The sequence below is a fragment of the Lethenteron reissneri genome, chromosome 31 (assembly GCF_015708825.2).
Source record: "Lethenteron reissneri isolate LAM-NWPU_2019-01 chromosome 31, ASM1570882v1, whole genome shotgun sequence".
In the NCBI taxonomy this organism is placed as follows: domain Eukaryota; kingdom Metazoa; phylum Chordata; class Hyperoartia; order Petromyzontiformes; family Petromyzontidae; genus Lethenteron; species Lethenteron reissneri.
Window position 1 is genome coordinate 11098359 of NC_083809.1, and position 21798 is coordinate 11120156.

The following is a 21798-nucleotide window of genomic DNA, read 5'->3' on the forward strand; positions in this document are numbered from 1 at the left end:
TGTGTGATCGGCATCGCGCTCGCTGAAAGTGAATGCCTTCAGGGAAGTCGTTGTACGCAACTGCGCACAATTCTGTGAGTCGCTTATAATTGCTTTGCCGTTACTTATTGCCAATTATGGATCTCAGACTATTGTCCTATCATCTCATAGAGTCCCTGGCACGTAATAATATGCTACACAGTGGCAGTGGGGGTCGCAAAATGTCGCTTTATTAATAATAAACCCCAATGATCATTGGGGGGGGGAGGGGCATGTCTGGGTGTGTCCCGTGACCTCCTGCCAGAGAGCCTTCGACATTTTACGTGGCCTCAAAGAGCACCTAGCCTGGCACAAGCACCGTGGTCACGTTGCCGCCACGGCGAATGGCAACTGTTGTCATTATGTCTGTCGCTATCATGCTCTTGGCGAGTCATATTCGAACCGCTCCTGGTCCTCCCCTAGGTCGACTCAGCCTTAACGAGTACGTGGGGCGGTGTGTTGAAGATCATCACGAGGGAGACAAAGGCGGCCGGCCGTTGTGTTGGCCACACCACTCCCCCATAGGTGCGCCGTGCAGTCCTTCATAGGTACTCGCCAGCAGCTCTTGCCCCAACAGCCTGCTAAGGCTACAGGGGGCATCTTTGTGTGCGTGGTGGCTCCGTCCGCTCGTTCCCACCGCTACATTTTGTCTCGCCCCCCCCCCCCTCGCCTCTCACTCACCGCCTAGAAATGTCGCTGGGCCGGTCCGATCCCAGCCGGTCTTTCATGTCGCCGTGATTGTTTTCATAACTGTCCGTCTATGTGACCGCCTGTCTGACTGTCTGTGCGACTGTCTGTCTGTCTGTGTCACGACTGGCCGTGTGTTGCGCTACCTCCGTGCGCCCCAGAGCCACAGGATCCGGACTTCCTCCATCCAGCCACTCCTGACTGAACGCGGGACAATGGACAATGGCCAAGGTCTTGTGTTTGGCTTAAGGGTTGGAGGAGGGGGGTGGCTGACCCACAGAGGGATCAGGATCGTGTGCGGTCGCAGATGTCACCTCCACGCCACTTCAGGACCTGAGCTCGAGTCTCCCACGACGTCGCGATTCTATGGGGGGGGGGGGGGCACCCGAAATCCCGTGCCCCTCAATGACTGCCCCCCGCACCCCCCCCGCCCCCCCCCTACGTCGTGTGCTGAGCAGGCACTCAAGTTCAAGCCGAAGAAGCTACGTGGTCATTGCCGCCGATGGCATCGCAGCCAGGTCCTGCAGCTGCTGATCGGGCGATGGCCATCGTACGAGGAGGCCCCGTCAGCCTCACCCCCACTGAGGCTGTGGTAATGAATGTCTGCCCCTCCCTCCCTCCCTCCTAAATGCATCGGGTAGTGCCCCCTAAGTGGGGATCGGAGGTGGGAGGGAGGGGCCCGCTGCGCCACTTCGCCAAATGTGTAAAGTTCGGTTCGAGCGGCTCCATCTCTCCCCCTCCCCATGCCGCTCCTCGCCCCCCCGCAACTCCATCACATCCCTCCCACCCTCCCCCCTCCCTCTATTCAGTTTTCTCCCACCCTAACCCCTTCATCTCCTCCCTCGCTCTCTCTCTCTCTCCCTCCCTCCCCTTCGACTACCACTGTGCCATCCCTCGCTCGCGCGCTCCCTCGCGGTGGTGGAGCCGTGCGCAGTCGGCAGCGAACGTACCAACGCGAACGTCGCGCCGAGGCTCCTGCTAAACCGGGGCTCACTTTCCACCCGGGATAAATTCCGCAGGGAGAGAACTTCTGCGCGCTGCACCGACTGCGACGATGGCCGGGCAGCTGCTGGTGAACACGTGCGTGGCGCTTCTCGTCGTCTCGCTCGCAGGTGAGGTTGGCACAGGCGTGATAGAGCGTGGTATGCAGAGCCGTGCAGGTGCGCAGACGTGAGAGTTCGTGGCGTGTACAGGTGTGCACGTGCGCGCGTGTATGTGTGTGTGCACAGGTGCGCGCGCGTGTGTGTGTGTACAGGTGTGGGGACCGGTGGTGTAGCGGTTTGCGCGTTTCGCAACGAACCCGGCGACCCGGGTTCGATTCCAGCTCACGGCCAACACCGGTGACGATTATCTGAACCGGGCATGGACCTCCCCTAGCTCGACTCAGCTTCAAATGAGTACCTGGTGCGGTGTGTAGTAAACATCGCCACTAGGGAAACAAAGACGGCCGGGCGTGGTGTTGGCCACCCACCCCCTCGTTTGCCGTGCCGGCCTGCATAGGTGCTCGCTAACAGCACTTGCCCCAAAAGTCTGTTACAGGCTATACGGGGGATCTTTGTCTTTGGAGCTGTAACGTCACGGTTAGCGCGTTGCGCTACGAACCCGGCGATGCCCGCTCACCGCCAACTTTCAGTGACGATTACCTGGACTTCTCCTAGGTCGACTCAGCCTCAAATGAGTACCTGGTGCGGTGTGTAGTAAACATCGTCACTAGAGAGACAAAGGCGGCCGGGCGTGGTGCTGGCCACCCACGTGAAATGAAGTGGTTGGTGGTGGTGGTGGTGACGGTGCGTGGAATAGCGGTTGATGTAAAATGACACGAGTGGATTGATGGTGGCGTTGAACATGCGGAGTTGGGGACAGGGAAAGCGGCGTCAGCACGAGTAGGGAGGACAGCGAGGGGAGAAGTGAGGGTGGTCAATGGAGAATAACACGTGGGGGTTTAAGAGGCAGCGAGAGGTTGGTGATTGTTTTTTTGACGTGCAAGAACAGTCAATTCCAGTGCACGGGGGCGAGGAGAGAGACTGGGCGACACCCCTCGCACCCCGCCCCAACCCGCACTCACCAGCTGACTGAAGTATGGGGCCATCCATTGAGTCCGTACGCATGGAGGGGAGGGGGGGTTAACTCAAATTCGTACGCTTGCGTATGGGGTGTCTACTGACAATGTGCGTACGCATAGAAAACGGGGGGGGGGCGGTGAAGCATCGATAATAATTTGTCTACATTGGCCTTCAAATTAGTTAGATAGTTCGGCGGTGGAATATCTGTTTACTTAAACACGTTAATATTATTAATCCTTGATGGTTTCTGCGTGGATTAAATACCGGCTGTTCTATAGGATTCGGTGGGGGGGGGGGGGGGGTGCGTCAGGCGTACGCACGCAGGTGGGGGGGGGGGGTGTAACAAGTACGCGTGCCAACAGGGAGGGGTCAAGTTTGAACAGATTGTTGCGTACCTACTCAATGGATGGCCCCTATAGTCGAAAGTCCCCGCGACCGCCGTACACTGGAAGGCCACCGTCGAGAATCCGTATGACTTTCATGTTCAGTGTACTCACTGTGAGCCACGGTCTCGTCCACTGCTGGATTAATATCTTCCCCGAGCCATGGCCAGCCTACACAGCTCTGCGAAGCCACAATCCAGCCGACTCCAGCGCATGAGCCCGTGTCCATCATATCCGCCTCTGCGGCCGTCTGGAACGCTCTTCCTTTCGATATTAGGAAGCCACTGGAGCTATGCACCTTTAAATAATCTAGATTGAAAACTAATTTCTTCAAGAAATACCTTTCGTGTTTAGTTTGTTGTTCGTTTCCCCGCACATCCGATTAGCACGGTTGTGGACGTACGGTGCGAAAGAAGTTCGACACACACACATACACACATCACTCCATCCCTGCTCTGTGGTGATGCGACGACCAAGCTTTGTGCTTTGTCCCCTGACCCTTGCCCTCCTCTTCCACTCTCTCCGCGTCGTTTGCGAGCACGCATTTCTTTCACGCCGCTCTGCACACACCCCGCACACACACACAAAACACTCTTTCAGCTTTCGTTGCGTTTGATTTGTCTACGTGTTCAAAGCAAACCCGCAGGACCGAGACACGCCTACGCTAATTAGTCTGGGGCCACTTAACACGGACGGTGTCAACAGTCAGACATCGCTCGTTACTTGGTTCCCCGTGCAAACACAATGCCTGGGGGGGGGGGGGGGGTGCCTCATTAAACTCCACTGGGGCCTCTATCGCTCGAAACGCATCGCGGCCAGCCTCCAGCGCATTCTCAACTAGAAACTATAATTTTTATTATCTTACCACTGAGCCACGGCAGGCTCTTTATCAGAAGCGACCTCGCCACAAACGTTCAGCTCAACGAAGTGGCTGATCGTCACGTGGGAATTTATAGCAGCGATAGAGGTAACGTCTCCCCACCGAGGCGCTCCATTCATAGCGGCGTGGAATCGCATCTGCAGCTGTAGCTCCGTGCACCTCAAGCGACTCTTTTACGAGTTCAGGGGCTGGTGGGACGCGCGTGTGATTCTACACCCTCCCACTTCCCCACCCTCTAAGGCAATATGATATTATTATTTAGATAGTTGTTTCATTTTTTTAGCTTTGTTTACCCACGAAAACCTCACCGAGTCTCACGACTTTTTTCAGGAGGGTCCTGCCAAGTTTTCGCAGTAGGTGGCCGATGGTTACTGGTGTGAATTCCCTGATTGAGTAATTTGCGGTGACAATTTTCAAATATAGGCAAATGTGGACCATGGCGCCGACCCGACTCTTGTTAATGACATCACGTGATCTTTAGCGTTCACCGTTAAGCAGACGGTGCGTAGTAGTATTATTACTACTACGGTTAATACACCCACCGCAGTGTTAATGTTAACCAGGGCAGTGCCGTAGTCGAACCGCGAAACCCCTGCAACAAGGGGGTGAACGCGCTACCGCGGGGTGCCGTCAACAGTTGTCGCTGGTCCCATCGTGACGATTTGCTTTCGAGCGGCGGCGATGCCGCGCCCACGTCCACGACTGCCAAGAGCTTCTTCAGCGCTTGGGAGCGAACGGCGCAGCAGTGGCGAGCGACCCCGTGGGGCAATACAAAAGCGCGCCGGAGCGCCGTGGACACCCACATAGGCGGCGTCGCTCTCCGGGTGCCCATGTCAGCCAGCAGGTGCGGCTGGCACAAGTGAAGCGACTCCTTGCCAGTCTTGCGATCGGATCGTGTTTGAATTGGCTAAGCCGGCCGACCCTGGCATTGACGAAATGGTGGTTTGGCTGGAGGACAAGTGGCCGGCTCCAATGTTTAGGGCTTACAGGAGGGCAGTTGTCATTGGCGCAGTCAGTCTCAAAGTCAAGTGAAATTGTGGCTGTTTGCCAGAATGTGTGACATGTGGCCGCAGGGCCGCTGGCACCACGCACTGAAGAATGCCACTGCCCACAGCCGGCTGCCAGCGCGAGTAAACATTGATGGGTCAGCGGGTCACCCGTGTACGGAACGGCGACGTTTCCTTCCTCCGTCACTTCAGATGCACGATCGCTGAGTGTCTGTGCTGATGGTTGATCTGGGGCGGGGCGGGGGGGAGGTGTATGCCGAGACTTGGCCCGCAACCTCTGTGTGGGTGTTTTTTGACCTTTAATTGGGATGTTGATGTCGGACGCGGTGTACACCTGTGGGAATCTTGATGCAAATCGGTGGCTCACCTGCATCCTTTAAAACAAAACGCACAAAGTCGTGCTCGCGCAACGGAAGCTGGACAAAGCTTTTAGTCGATGCGATTGTGTTACTCTTGAGACGTTGGACTCTGTCGAGTTTGGTAACGGGCTGACAGAGCTCGCATTCACTCGGGTGGAACAGTGTGTCCGCGCATGCCTGATTATGTACGGCCCGGTGAAGTCGCGCGCGATGCCTCGGGAGATTACGCAACGCAGGGGGTCGTCCCGCGGCCCCACTGCGACGAGGCCTCAATACTCCGGGCTTGGCCTCACGTGGCACCACACGCCAGACGCGGCGGGGGGAACCTTTGGCCGAGGCGGGAGACTAAACCCCCCGGGGGGGCTTGAGAGGCGATGCCCTCCTATCCAACATCAACGTCGTCCTCGTTGCAGGGGTCGGCATCTTGCGGCTGAGGAGCCGCATGCACGTGGCCATTTAAAGGACTGATTTGTGACGTTATTCACGTGCATTGAGGCTCTGGAAATATTGAGGTTTTTAAAAATACCGAATTCGGGAAAAAAATGTCTATTCTCGTTATGATGACAAATAAGAAGAGGTTTTACTCTTTCTGGCAATGAAACAGGTGTTAAGATGTTCAAATACCACACAGAAACATTTTGCAAGGCATCAAGTCTGCATTAACCACACGTACTTGTGGTGAACATGCAAACAAACATGCTCTGATTAATAAATGCATTGTCGTTGAAATTGACTGGCCTACACCAGAGAGGGCCTCGTCTCACCAGTGTCAGACCAGAGAACGCCAAAAGGCGAACAGCACAAAGGTAATGCCACATGTATGAAAGTATCCATAGCTGGATTTCAGCAGTTATATCTATGGGACCTTTTTGCCGGTATCCATAACGATGACAAATAAGAATAGAATCTGCCTCAGCAGCAGACCATGCTTTCTTACCTGATGACGGACGCTTGTGTTGCGCCCGAAACTTCGTTATTTATTTTATACCTACGTGACTTCACCGATTTAACCAAAGAGTATGAATGAGAATAGGTTTCACCCTTTCTGGCATTAATGGTTGCCAACCTCTGTTCTCGTGTGACTGACCGGCGGTGAGGCGCGGGTCACGGGGCTCCAGACGTGAGCTCGTGTGGAAGTTATCGTGTTATTATGAAACCACTGGGAGCTCTGCACTTCGAAATCATCTAAACTGAGAAACAACATTCTTTAGTGACTGATTTATGTGTTTAGTTTGTTGTCCTTCCCCCCCCGGCACCTCATATTAGCACGGTTGGCTACGTACGGTGCGAAAGAAGTTCAACAAACATACAAGGTGGGGCACGGGGAGGTTGGCAGTCAAATCTGCTGCTCAGTTGAACACGTAGCAGGCTTTCGCGACCAATATTATGCACAATAGAGGTGGTTGGGTTAGATTGCGTGGATGTAAATGTGTCGTTAAACCTGCCACCGCACGACACAGCCAATTCGGAATATTTGTCACGTAAGCTGAACATGCCAATTTGTTACTAGCACAGCACACCGGTGTGTTGGAGAGTAAACACACAACATTTACAATTCGAGTACGACGTTTCGCCAGTAATTGCAGCTAGCATCATCAGGCGACAGCCAGAGATGTGCAGAAATCCACGTCGCTTCGGTCTGAACGAGAGGATTAAATGTGATGTCGTCACAGGTGCCGTGGCGAACGAGTGGTGGGACAGAGACGGTGTGACCTTAGCGTTGTGGCAGGCACGGCGTGACGTGACCCCAGACCGCAGCGGGATACGTGCCGGGCAATGCCGCAGCGCTCCGTCACAAACCCCGTCAGCTCGTCGTCAGTGTGAGACCTGGCGTGAAACTAAAACCCCGCTGACGGATATATTTGACTGAATTAATCTCGCAGATAGCCAGAGTTCAATTTACAGGAAACCATCCTGACGTACGTCAAGAGTTAATTTTGTTGTATCGCAAATAACATAATTGCGATTAAATTTTGATTTAAAGTTTTCGTGACTGCAGGGATTCATATTATTGGTTCTTTCGGTAAAGTCACGGAGAAGGGAAATAATAAAATAATAAAAATATAAAACAATAAAAAAGTGATGATGATTGCTTGTGTTGCAGTCGAAACGTCGTTAGAATTTTTTTTTGTTTTATATTTTTATTATTTTATTATTTCCCTTCTACGTGACTTTACCGACAGAAACCAAGAATATCATTGCGATTGACTCATTCGATATCCACATTAACGCGCGGTCCATTTGAGAGCAACTTGACGGGTCGGTAGAGCCGGGTCCGAGCAGGGCAAGCCACGCGTGTACACGTGCAGTGCCGTCTTAGTCACTCCACTGCTGGATGACGGCCTTCCCCACACGCCGTGCGGGCTGAGCGGGCGGGGTTATCTGAGCACGCGTCACCACGTCGGCTCTCAAGAGCGGCCTCGTGATGAGCGGGGAGCGTCTGTTCGTGCATCGAGTCGTACAACCGTTGAGTTTTCCTCACTGCCCTCACCCGCTCGCCCACCGATCTAGCGCAGCCTGTGGCGACCCTGTGTGCGTGCTGGTCACGTGCCGCCACCCGGGCTCAAGGCTGCTTAGATTGTCAGATCTGGCGAGATTGGACACGAGACGGGGCGCATTCCTTGCGCTTTGGCCAAAGCGAAGCTCCGCGGTACAGTAATTCAATGGAGCGGCAGGGGTGCCGCGTGGTGACGCTTCTGTCTCAAAGCCAAACAAAAAAAGCGCATGGAGTTGACTCCCGACCTGGGCGCCCGTTTTGTGTTGGGGTTTGTATCTTCATTCACAATAGAGGTTTTTTTCTTGGGTTAGATCGAGTAAATATATAAATGTGTCGTTAAACCCGCCACCACCCGACGCAGCTAATTAGTGAGGTTCGTCACGTAAACAAAACGTGGCAATTAGTTACTACTTCAGCACACCGGTGTGTTGGAAAGTAAACCCACATCATTTACAATTTGAGTACGACGTTTCGCTTTTGATTACAACCAGCTTCATCAGGCAACTTGCCAGAATTGCTAACAAGTCGTCGCGTTTCGGTATTAAATAGGGGAAAGGTGACGTCGCAGCTTATTACCAGCACTCTCGATGCTGTCCTGCCGTCTCCTGAGCAGAACGTCTCAAAGCGGGCGGGGTGCGTTGCTGTGCCCGTGATGATCGCCCCTCCGAAGCGCTGTGCTTGGCAGTGTAAGCATCACCCGCGTCTTCACCATTACGCAGGGCCAGGCCGGGCCGGGTCGGTCCTTGTGAACCCCCACGCCTCTCTCTGCGGGTCGAGGGTCAGCGACGTTGACTGTGTTTACAAAAGCTCGTGCGATCTTCCGCGGCACGTGCGCGAAATCGCTCCTGCTTCTTTAAAGTCGCGGGATGATCCAGTCAAATCGATACATCTCTAAGCAGACGTTTAATGGTCCCGCAAAGGCACATTTGCGATTACAGTGTGCGCTACTAGTGAATAAATAATGCGTGTGTGCGGTGTGAGTGAGCGAGCGAGCGAACGAGCGAGGCTGCGGTGGCTGCCGGCTTTTAGCGAGACCCTGAACGGTCGTGCGCGCGGCGAATGCGGCTGTGAGGTTCATTTGGGAACCCGGCTTTCGTCCTAGTTCATGGTCCAGAGCAGAAATTGGTTACCGCCGAAGGTTGCAATACTTTATTTATTTAAGTGGCCAATAAAAGGACGTTTATTTGATAGGCCACCAACGTCAAACGGTGCTTCACTGTTGGTGGAAAAACAATTGGAACTCGCTCTAGGTGGTACCATCTTGGGTGGTACTGACGCGTGAGATCAGCTGCTCTGGTGCTCGTGGACCACGTAGTCTGCGTCAAGCTCTCAGTGGTGGTACGGGTAGAAGGGGCCACTCGGGGACTGCACGCGCCCGCTGCCGTGGACACCTGCATGCGACTCCTGGCACCTGCCTGCGTGTGTAGCCTGTGGGGGGAGCGGTGGTGTAGCGGTTAGCGTGGCGCGCTACGTATACGGCGACCCGAGTTCGATTCCCGCTCACTGGCCAACATCAGTGACGATTATCTGAACCGGTCCTGGGCCTCCCCTAGGTCGACGTAGCCTCAAATGAGTAACTGGTGTGGTGCGTAAAAAACATCGCCACTGGGGAAACAAAGGTGGCCGGGCGTGGTGCTGGCCACCCACTGCCTCGTGTGCTGTTCTGGCCTTCATAGGTGGTGCTCGCGAACAACACTTGCCCCAACAGAATGGTAAGGCTATACGGGGGATCTTTGTCTTTGTGGTCCAAAGCTGTACTGAGTGAAGGCGCAGCGGGTTTGCGCACCGCGTTTCGATCCCGATGACCTCCGTTCGATTCCCCACCGCGGCTACGATCAGCAGCGAGTGATACCTGAACTTGATTTGGGCCTCCCCCCATTGCGGTATGAGTACCTTGGACATCACCGCGGGGGCAAATAAGGCGGTTTGGTGTATTGCTGACCACATCCGTGTACCGTGCCAGCCTTAATAGGGGCTTGTTCACAGCACTTTGCCCAACAAGGTGAAACCACGTGCGGTGACCGTGTCGCGTGCGCTCGCAGGGAGAGGGGGTGAAACAACACAAACAGCACAAACCCCAACGGGTTCGTCAACGCCACTAAACATGCTGAGAGAGGCAAACGATAACAATTACCCAATAGGCAACATCTCGGACCAAGACTCTTCTTCGTGCTACGCACACGACAGCCGTTGTCCAAAAAGTTCCAAAAAGCGCACTCTTCTTCTTCTTCCATTTAAGGGCAACGGGTGCGGCGTTTCGTGCAAATCCAATTGATCTTTGTCCCCGACGCTTGTAAAACAAACCTGAGCGGCGACTCCTCCTGCAGGGTTGTTCTGTGTGTGCGTGCGCGTGGACGTTTGCCGAGTGATGGACAGGGCTCGAGCACGTCGCCACGTGCTCCTTGCTCAAGGGCGGCGTCGACCCAGCGGGCTCGCGAGCGGGGGCCGCGTCCCCAGACAGAGAGCGAGTGAGGAGTGGGATGGGGAACGCTTTTCAAGGCGTCTTTCAGTGACTCGCATCGAGGTGGTGGTGGGGGCGGGGGGGGAGTTGTGACCTCGCCGTCGCTATAATCCGCGAATTGCAGGAGGCTGAGGGTTCGCGGCTTTGTTGTCAAAGGGGAGATTATTGGGGTTTGGTCTCGGCCACGGCTGACCGCCATGTGGGCTCAGGCAGGCGCCCGTTTCTAGAGTTGCCACAGCACCCCATCGATTCGTCTTCTTTCGTGTGGAATTGTAAGCAACGGTTTGTATGGATGTCATCGTTGATGGTCACTCACACGCAGGATGATGATATTTACTTAGCCACACCGGGTCCCGAGACTCGCTCTCTGGAGGTCCCTGCACGAGGATATGGCACCGATTTCAACCACGCATATCGAGGGATGACACTGAATGGACCACGCGGATTGGTGGTCACGATTCCACTGAATTTATACTCCACCTCTTGGCGACTTCACAGCCCAGCGGGTTTGGGAGTGTCACACGGCTGCGCTTGATCCACTAAGCGCTTGATACCCAAAGTTCTGGATCACGGACGGGCGCGCCCTCGCACCCGGCTACCGAGTTGAGACGCGAGCTTCTCCCCTGAGTCTGCCGCCCTGACCGGCGGGCACAACGTGGAGGGAAGCGCCACCGCTGACAATAACGACGGTGATGGCGTGAGTGGCTGATGATGGTGATGGCGTAAGTGGCTGATGATGATTCCCAGGGGCGCCAGCAAAAACAAGCCCCTCCCGTCCGCCCAGTGCAACAGAGGGCACTCTCAACAGTCTTGAACAAGCGGTATATAAACACGATTTGTTTTTGTTGAACAGTAACAGAAGAATCGGCGGTAATAAAGGTGTCTCCTCCCCCCCCGCCTGCCCCCCTTCGCTATTGTGGTTTTGTCTTGCGATATTTTTTGTTTGGGTTGTTTAAAGTCCTCGCTCCGCTCGCAGGCACAATGGACTTTACTTGGCGGATATCATTAAAAAGCTGCCCGTAAAACAAAGGGAGCCGCCGAGGGGTCCCGGGAACACGCGGCCACGGGGATGGATGTACAGTGTGCGGGGCTCGCGCGCGGCAATGTGCTCCCCGCGTCTCGTCGTGAGAGCACAGCGGACCTGTTTGTGTAGCGGCGTGGGTGGGTGGGGAGCAGGCGCGCTGGTGGGGGAGCTGTCTAGGGTTGCAGCTCGCACGGTGATCAGAGCGCGCCTCCTTCTTACATCTTTACTCATCGCGTTCCCTACGCTCCTTATCAGCGCCAAGCGGAGCCTGGGAGCGGGCCCCCCCCCGCACGACACCCACTCCGCACGCCCCCCGTACGCCCCCCCCCGCATGCCCCCCCCCGTACGCTCCCCCCCCCGCATGCCCCCCCCCGCATGTCCCCCCCCCGCATGGACTTCAAAAGCGCGTGGGGCGCGCGGCGCTCGCCGTGTTTTGGTGCCGCGTTGGCGGCAGCGGTTTGGTGGGAACCGCGTGGCTGAGTGTCGCAGGCAGGGCGCTGGTCTCGATGGTGCCACTCGATAACGCGCAGCGGCATTCCGCCGCCGCCACCACCGCTGGCAGCAGCAGCAGCAGCGCAAGCGAAGCGTCGCCCACTCGCACAAAGCTAAATGCGGGTCCACCTCCCTCCTCCCCGCCCGATTGTACTTTTATTGGACTCGGCACCTATTTTGTCTGCTTCATCAAAGTTGTTGACGTTTCGAGATAGTGCCGCAACGTGATTGGCTCCTCGGGGGGGGGGGGGGGGGGGGGCTCTGCGCGCCGACTCTCGTGCGTGGCGCGGGTGTTCGGACGCGTTCGGCGAGCTGGGTGGGTGGGTGGCTGCGGGATGCTCGCAGGTGTCTCGGCTGCGGTTGTTTGCCCCGAGCTCTGCCTGAAGAATGCACGGTCGGGGGGGGGGAGGGGGGCAGGAGCCCAACGTCGAACAAACGGACCCGTGCCGCGTGGCGTGAGATCCGCATCGCGACGTAGGGGTGGGGGCCTCGCCTGTACGGGGGGTTGCTTCCGGCCTCGACTGCCCTCAACGTCGCTTCTTATTGAATGCCAACACGGAACACCCCGACGCCCGTCGCGCGGAGGACGAACCCCCATTCGGCCATCGTCTCGACGCTCACTGGGCCCGTGCCAGAGCGCGTGCACGAGTGCAAATTCGTGCGCTCGTCGCTCGCGCTGTCCCCTTCCCCGCGTTGGGACGGCAGCGGTTGGGGGTCGGAATCTGGCACGGGTCGGGGAGACCGGTTGCGCGCGGCATCACACTCCGTGCGTGCTCGCCTGCCGGTGCCGCCTCCACACCCCCCGTCCCCCGCGTGTGAGCTCCGCGTGCGCGTTTCATTTCGGGCAGCACCTGGGGCCAGGTCGTGCCGCGGTGCGACGCGGGGCGCCCCCATCTCGTGGGCTCAGCCTCTGCTCTGCGGCGATTACGCGAGGATTGATGGCGCAGCGAGCAGCATCCTCTCACATTTGCGCTCCCCAGCGCGCGCGTCTTAACCGTCGCCGGGGGAGGGAGGGGGGGGGCGGTTTGGGATGCGGTGGAAATTGATACAAATTGAGCAGAGCGAATGACGAGTGCAGAATCTCCCCCCCCCCCAACTCGCCCCGTCACCCTCCACCCCGCGGCCTTGCTGCGCTGAGGCGCCCGCAGGAGTGGTTCGTGCGGTTTCTCTCCACAATCTCCTCTCTCGTCTCACTCCCCCCACCTCTCTCACTCTCACAATCTCCTCTCTCGTCTCACTCCCCCCACCCCACCTCTCTCACTCTCACACTCCCCTCTCTCGTCTCACTCCCCCACCTCTCTCACTCTCACACTCCCCTCTCACGCCACACTCTCTCTCTCTATCACTCCTCTCACTCACTTTCTTAGTCCATGAGCCATCCTCGGTACTACCTGAGGTGGAATAAATGTAACGGTTACAATGGAACAATTCATCGTTATTGGCCACGTAAATAAATCAGTACTATTAACATTGCGTTACCTTGGGTACCAATTGTTTTACTTTTGCTCATGACCTCTCTCATTCTCCCTCTCCCCTCTCACTCGCCTTATCTCTCACTGTCCCTCTCCCCGCCCATTCATTCCCGCTCGCTCGCTCGCTCTCACAATCACATTTCGCTGTTCTCTCTCTCACTCGTTCCTCGTGGAGATAGCAGGCAGCTCATGTGGCCCCCTCTCTCATCCCACCCCTCTCCCTCTCTGTGATTCTCCCCCCTCTCTCTCTCTCTCCTGACCATGTGGAGAGAGCGCACAAGACAGGCCTGCGTGCTCAGTCTCCCTGACACCAGCACAAGCGCCGCCACGGGCCCCGTGACGCATTGCAGAGCACAGTGTTCGCACTGTTAGCCCTCACTGACTGCTGCAAAGAGCGTTCGTGTCCCCCTATCAGGCCTGGGGTTTGGCCGTTCCGATTAGCACGGTTGGCTACGTAAGCTGCGAAAGAAACTCAACGTACAATATATACGTTCAGCTGCTCCGCGCTGAAGCCACGAGTGCTCTGTGGCACCGACAAGCCACGGAACGATGGGACTGTGCCACCGGGGATGTGTCCCGAAATAAGCCGTGCCGTGAGTTGGGGGGGGGAGGGGGGGCATCGCACTGTCGGCCCGGCTTGTAGACGTCAACTCCAACTCACCCGGCAGATTGTTTACGCTGGGCTGAATGCGTCGTGGCAACCTGCGGCTGCTTCGTGACGCTGTTTATGAAAGACCGCCGCCCCCTATTCATCGTCACATTGCATTGGGGCTCTTGAAATATTAAGGGGGTTTAACAAAAAAAAATGCGACAAAAATTGGCTCTTCTTGTTATTTTGGTTTGTCGATTCGTGGTCCACGGCACGTGCCTGTTGGCTCACTCCGCAAGACTGAGCCGCTGAGTTGATGCGTCACCTCACACTGCACGTAAGGAAAATCAACGCGCCCTCATTTCTTCTTGGTTATTCCATACGTGCCTCGATTACCGTGTCCAAATACGCCCACAACATGGATTTGACATTTTTATTTTTTATTTTTTTAGGACTCGGACACACGTTGCGAACGTATAGGCAAGTTTTAAGTTTCGTAGAAAAAAAAATTGCACCCAGTTCACCTCGTGAAGTAGCGAACTAAGCTGAGACCCCGAGAGTGGGGGAGCGTGGCCGTGCCTGGCGTGATACGACGGAACGGCCCGTGTTCTTTCCGCTTCTAGAAATTATATTTCACCATTCTTCGCCTCGGGTGTGGCCTCGGGCCCTTCAAACCGGTGCCAGTACAATTACGCACTTTTATGGAAAATATTCAACCGTTGGGCTAAATTTAGCGGCACGCCGCTGCCTCACTTCAAGAAGACGGTGATTGTTTTTGGAGGGAAACTTTGGCCCGCGCGCCGAGCGGGGTGACGACGGAGCCTTGGGAGCCCGATTCTTGAGTAACGTCGCTGCGTAGATTCTCCTGAAGAAGCTCCCCTCAGCACTTGGAGTGGGAACTTCGGACGCGAAGCAGAACGACGCCCCGGATAGCTTCAGGTACATCTGACAAAACGTGCACGGGTATGCCGAATTGCACGTTTGATAGCTCCTCAGCCTTACTCAGACCACCAGCTCAACAGAACTGAGCGTGTGGCCTGTTTGCCTGCGACTAGCTACCAGTCCTCGAGTCTTCACCTGCGGTGGCTGATTGGGGTGCGCGCTTTGCATCCTGCCGTTCAACCTTTAACGGCCGATCGCGATGGTGATGACGCTGGCTACGATGGGCACTCCGCGTGCGGTGACACGGCTGCGATTCGGGATTCGTGAGCAGTCCGAGTTCATGTTCCACACACTCAGAGCACTCCTCTGAGGCGCCCCCCCCCCGCCCCGCCCCCCCCGCCCCCCCCGCCCCCCCCCGCCCCGCCCCCCCCGCCCCCCCCGCCCCCCCCGTCTCGCCCCGCCCCCCCCCCGCCCCCCCCCGCCCCGCCAATCCACCAGAGCCGACAGTGAAGAGCACCTCAGCGCCTGCCTAAAGCAGAAGTACGTGAGCGGCAATCAACGCCCCGCGGTCATCTCCTTCCCGCCACGCTTCCCCCCCCCCCTCTCTCTCTCTCTGCTACGATTCTTCGCTCGGCGTGCGCGTTTCACCTGCCGCCCGCCGCCTGTCACGCTCCTCCCCAGCGCCGTGGATTCTAGGCCGGGATTTGGATTCCAAACCGGTGAACCCCCTGACCCCGAGGGGCGAGCGGCTTCTTCCTTGTGGAATGCCCGAGGCGCCGGCGTCCTGAGTGAGCCTCTTTAACCCCCCACCCAACCAAGGTAAACTATTCTGTTGCGGACGAACGGAGCCTCGCTATGCACGGCCGCCCGCCCGCCCTCGTGGTGGCCTGTGACGCACGGGCCCTACATTAATTTGTGATTCACTAGGAAAGTTTGTTTGGCAAACGAACTGAAGACACGAGGGAAGGCACGCGTCCTCTCGTGCCAGCCTTGGCCTCATGCTTCTCATCACCCTGGAAGGCAAACGTGTCAAGTGACGGTGCTTTACCACCACCACCAACATCACCAACATCACCACCATCACCAACAACAAGCGCCATTCGCCAGTGGCAGTGACGTCACCACAATGCTTGTGCCAGGCTTTGTGCACGTTGAGGCCACGTGAAGTGTCGAACGCCTGCTGGCAGGAGGTCTCGGGACAAACCAAAGTGCCACGGGTCGACTGACTGAGATGACTGGCTGATGCACCACCTGTGCCCCCTACTGTGCCAACTTGTTGTGCTTTAGCCACCCGGCACTCCGCTCGTTGTTGTGAGCGTCGATCATCAGCATTACGTTATTGTTGGAGGGCGACTGCCTGCAACTGCGCAGCAGCGTCCATCACGGGCCTCCTCCACAGAGGCCGATCTTGACACCACTGATACCAGTCATCGGCAAGTCCACTCAGCTCCACATCCTATTGTGCCACATGACTCCATCTCCTCTCTAGCCCGTACCATGCCCGTTTAGCCCTCTCTATCCGGGCGAGCAAAAGCTGTTTAGGCATGCGGTGGCTGGGCATGCAGGGCTACATGACCCAGCCAACGCAGCCTTGCTTACTGGAGGAGCTCACCGATGGGACTTTGTCCAGATCTTTCAAGGATTTGTGAGCTTCTCACACAATCCAGCCTGGTTAAACCCATGATGGGTTATCGGGAGGCCAGCCTAAATATTTCTAACTGGCGAAGTTGTTCCATTAGGGGGGTCCATGTTTCACAAGCATAGAGAAGGGAGGGAATGACCGTGGCTGAGAAGACCTGAAGCTTTGTGTGGAGTGACAGACCAGGTAGCTTCCACACAGCATTACGCAACCGATGAAAATATAATGCCGCTCGACTGATTCGGAGTGAAACCTCTGCTGTCAAACCGGAGCCGGTCATGAGCACACTGCCCAGGTATGGGAAACTCTCCACTCTCTCCATAACTGCCCCATCACCAATTGCGAGTTGCGGGGGTGGAGTTTCCAATGGAACAAAATACCCAGGCAGGTGCTTAGTTTTGGTGGGGCTGATGGTAAGGCCGCACCTCTTAGTGGCAAATTCCAGGTTCAGCAGCAGTGCCTCCAACTCCTCCTTTGAGTTAGCAGCAATTACCAGATCATCGGCATACATAACGTGGTTGACCAATAGGGAGCCATCCCTTGACTGCACCCGGGCATCGATCAGCCTCCCATTGTATCTGTACAAGATGGAAATTTCTCAGGTACAGCCATCGAAGGCTTCACAATCTACGTGGTTGAAAAATAGATGTTCAATAATGTGGGAGCCACAGAACATCCCTGTTGCACTCCAAGATGAACAGGGAATGGCTCCAATTCCCGGCCACATAGTTTTACCCAGGCCCGCTCACCATCATGAAGGTCCTTAATGATCATGAGCAGAGGATCAAGGACTCCGAAAGCACGAAGAATAACCCAGAACCCAGGTCTACTGATGGTATCATAGGCCTTGACCAGGTCAATAAAGCAGAGATGTAGGTTTTGTTGGAATTCCCTACACCTCTGCTGTAGCAGACGGGCAGAAAATATGGCATCTGTGCAGGACCGCCCTTTCCTGAAACCGCATTGGGGCTCCGCAAGCCTCTCATCAGCGTGCCATGCAAGGCGATGTTGAATAATCCTTGCCAGGACCTTTCCCGGCACACTGAGGAGTGAGATGCCCCTTTAGTTGTTACAGTCTGTGCGGTTCCCTTCTTAAAGAGGGGGATCATCAGGGAATCCTTCCAATCCTGCAGAACCTGTCCAGTGGTCCAGACTGTTGTTATGATGTCATGTAGGGCAGTCTGTGCACAAACGTCACCATCCCTCAGCATTTCGCTTGGGAGATCATCTCTGCCCGGTGCCTTTCCTGGTCTCAGATTCTGGATCGCCTTCAGTACTTCCTCAACAGATGGCACGTCAGCCAGCCACTCACAGGGGGTGACTTCTTCTTCCAATATTTGAGACACCGCAGCCTCAGCAGGGACATCCCCACTTTGTCTCACGATGTTTTCCAGGCTGAGGGATTTCCCCTCCCACAGGACCTCACAGAAATGCTCACCAAATCTGCAAACCTGTTCCTAGGGGTCACAGATTGGATCACCGTTCTTTCCCCTAATGATGGTAATAGGTGTGGCACTGCAGGATACTTTTTGATAAAGTTTAATAGCGATTTGTGATCGCGGGCCATTGAGGCAGACTCCATCTCCTTAGTAACCCGTGACCACCACCCATCCATGCAGCGCCTCACGGCTCTCCGAACCTCCGAGCAAAGGCTGCGGTAAGCCTCCTCATTCTCTGGCGTGGGATGCTGTCGACGATGAGAGTTAGCCTGTCACCATCACCACCACCAACATCACCACGTTGTCCTCGCTAATGTTGTCGCCGTTGTAACCGCCGAACACCGACCGTTTTCAACAGCGAGCGAGTGAGCGGCACTTACAATGAAGCCAGCTGTCGAATCGAAACAGCTGACTTTGGGAACGGTCGCTGGGGACAGGAGCAGGCGTGCCTCGCCTCCTGTTCTAAACGTGGTGCGGGTGGCGGTGAGTGGGCGAGTCACCGCTCCATTTCGTCTGCGCGGGCGGCGGGGGGCGGGGGCGTTTGGGAAAGAGCGGCACGAGGAGATGTTTGAAGGGCCCCTCGCGCCAGGTGCGGCTAATGGCACGCGCTGAGAGATTGCGACGTAACAGTTGTCCGTTACACTCCGCCGCCACCGCCGCCGCCGCCGCCGCTGCCGGACGCTACACTTGACATTGGGGACGTGGAAACCCTGACGTCTGTTTCGCCGGGCGCCCTAAATGGAGGCCGCGGCGGCTCGGGAGGCAGAGGTGGTGGTGGTGTCGGGTTGGCTCCTGTGGGAGCCACGGGCCGTTAAATCGAGCAGCGGGTGTCGGCCCACCGAAGCGAGAGCCCTCGCTGCTTATTTTGGGCGCCCGCTCACAAATGGGGTCCCCCGTGCTGCCGTTAGCGGTGCCGCGCCGTAGACATTTGTTTTGTCAAAAGCGCGCCGCTGGCTCACGCTTTTTCCTTGCCGAGCACCGGTCCCGCTGAAACGTTCGCCACCCCGGCGTGCCGGCCTCCTGAGCCCCCGAGCCCAGCTGTGGACAACTTTAAACACATTTGCTTCTTTGACGGGGGGGCGGGCGGCCTCAAATTCTCACTGAATAGTTTCCAGGTCGCTGGTAGGCTTGGGGTAGGCACGTGCTCGTAGCCGCAGCTATCTCGAGAGGAATACTGAATGTGGTGAGTCGGGTGCGGAAATGTTATTTTGGGTTGCTGGCCTGGACATATCCAGCTGAGGCGTCATGGTGGCGAGATGTTAACTACCTCGCCTGGTATGTAGGAGGTTGTGGGTTTGATCCCGACCCTGACGCCTGCTGCTGTATTTTTGTCATTTGCATGTTCCCCCCTTGGTCGTGTGGATTTTTCTCCGGCCGCTGCCTCTACGTTTAGAATGACCTTCATGCGTTTCGTGTATTTGGCTGCTATACATCTCTACACGATACGCCACTTCGCTGAGCGATCATTTGTAATAGCCAGGTCACTTATTAAAAATGACCATAAAGGTCAGTGGGCCTTACCTGGTAAAATAAAAAATACATTTAGATTTAAAGCTTTCGTGACTGCAGGGATTCATATTGGTTCTTTCGGTAAAGTCACGTAGAAGAGAAATAATAAAATAATAATAAAAATACGTGACTTTACCGGAAGAACCAATAATATAAAATGAAACATAGTTTAATGTATTTTTTAATAGTTTAAAATAAGCCGTAGGCTTTCCACTCATAGCACCGAATGCCCGCAATGCCCCGCCTCGATTTTCCATCCCACCTCACTTCGCCAATGCTCGCACAGGGCCTCTCTACACAGCGTGGGAACAAAGCAAAGGTATTCCCGTCACTTCCTCTTCTGAGAGGCCCCGAGTCCCTCGCACTCCAAGTTCCCAATCACTCATCTCCCATCCACCGCTCCTCTCATCTCTCGGTAACTCTTTCCGGAAATGCAGGTGGCCGTGCAGGAATCGTAGAAGTCACGTGCACAACTGGCTCTGGGGGTGCTTTGGCCCCTTTGCAAAGTGTGGCGGGCAGACCGCTTGGGGCCACTAAAAGGGTTTTAATTGACGTCTGCCAACAGCTCGGCAAGAGACCGCAACTGCGCGGGGTCTCTCGTGGTCGTGCAAGAGCCGGGGGTCAATGGCCCACGAGTCTGACTCGGCAGGTGCTTGAGGCCTCATTAGTGGAGTCAAAGGAACGTCCACGGTGAAGTTGCCACGATGGAGAGATGTTAAGTCCCTCGCATGGTATACAGAAGGTCCTGGGTTCGATCACGACCCTGACGCCTGCTGCTGTACATTTGGAGTTTGCGTGTCTCTCTCGCCCCGTGGTCACGTGGATTTCTCTCTGGGTCCTCCGGTTTTCCCCTCCACATTTAGAATCAACATCACGTGTTCAGAGTATTTGGCTGCTATAAATGTCCACGCGATAAGCCACTCCGTTGAGCTCTCATTGGTGGCCAGGTCGCTTCTGAAAAAGAGCTATACAACTCAGTGGGTTTTACTTGATAAAATAAAAATCTATTTAGTTTATTTTAGAAGCTGCCGTTACTTTTCGCGCAGGGCGCCCCAACGCGTGGTCACGTGGGGGGCTTGGTTCACGATCGCCCCGCGAGCTGAAGCTCTAAGCGAGGCCTCGTGGCAGCTCGCCCTGCTCGCATCGCCCCGCAGTGCGAGTCGGGGCGGTGGCGGGGGGGGGGGGGCAGGGGGCAGGGCTGCACTGCGTCCACTCGCGGTCTCCCTGGGCAATTAAACCCGGGCTTGATACTGCTGCTGAAATTCGGAAAATTCCCCGTGCCCACGCATTGCTTGTTTTAGCTTTTCCATGAACGCGCAACACAAGACAAATTGTGCGACATCTGGAGCCTCCCGTGGCTGGCGCATTCGCTTTTAAATAAACACAGCGGCAGTGCTATCTATAGGCGGCGGTGAGCGCGGAGCGTGGTTGAGGTGGGGCGCTGCAGCGGGGCATTTCATAATTTCTCAGTGCGTCTCTACGGGAAAGACAAACGGCTCTCTGCTCGTCGATGTTTCTAATTTGTTTCTGGGCAAAGGTCGCTCGCCCGGGCCGCGAAAGAGTTATTCTCGCGCGGTCTAATGTGCACGCCCGCTCACGCATACACGAGTGAGAGATATTGCCTGGAACAATGTAAAAAAATATAAAATAACCTCGCCGATTGAATTACATATAAACCACTCAGAAGTAGATGTACTTGCCAAGTCATCATAGCCTGCAGGTGTCCACTGGCGGAGCCAGTAAGGGGGGGGGGGGTCACGTGCCCCCCCAATGATCCGGTCAAAATCCCTAATTTTGATCGGATCATTGGAGTTTATTAGTAATAAATCGGCATTTTGCAACCCCCACTGCTACTGTGTAGCATATTGTTACGTGCCAGGGACTCTATGAGATGATAGGACAATCGTCTGGGTCCATAATTGGCAATAAGTAACGGCAAAGCAGTTATAAGTGACTCAGAATTGTGCGCAGTTGCGTACACAGTACACGACTTCCCTAAAGGCATTCACCTTCAGCGAGCGCGATGACGATCACACAACGCGGTTCGAATTCGACCCTCGACCGATGGCTGCGCCATCGACGCACACGCGTCGAACAAAAAGCAAGTGACAAGTCCTTACTTACTAACAACTCCTCTATCATTTTTCATTGCTGGAGGGGTTGCCCCCCCCTACCTGAAAATCCTGGCTCCACCATTGCAGGTGTCCAATGCACATTTCCTCATTTCGTTTCCACTTTCCTCCGTCTTGTGTCAACGTCAATCCTCAGTCCTGCATCCCTTCCTGACTTAGTCAGTGCATGAACACTTTCCTGCAGCCATGACGCAGTTCCCTTCCATCAGATGTATGTCGTCGGTGAATCTCAGTTTATTTAGTATTTCTCCTGGCACACATATTC

General features: G+C 55.7%; 1 protein-coding gene across 1 annotated transcript in view; it reads left to right on the plus strand.

The window, feature by feature from the left end:
* The first annotated feature begins 1562 nt into the window (after positions 1-1562).
* LOC133349798 (basal cell adhesion molecule-like) overlaps positions 1563-21798 on the plus strand; it is a 75585-nt gene continuing 55349 nt past the window's right edge. The window contains exon 1 of the mRNA XM_061563561.1: positions 1563-1817. Coding sequence (XP_061419545.1) covers positions 1760-1817 — 58 coding nt within the window. The 5' untranslated portion in view covers positions 1563-1759. The remainder of the gene's footprint in view (positions 1818-21798) is intronic.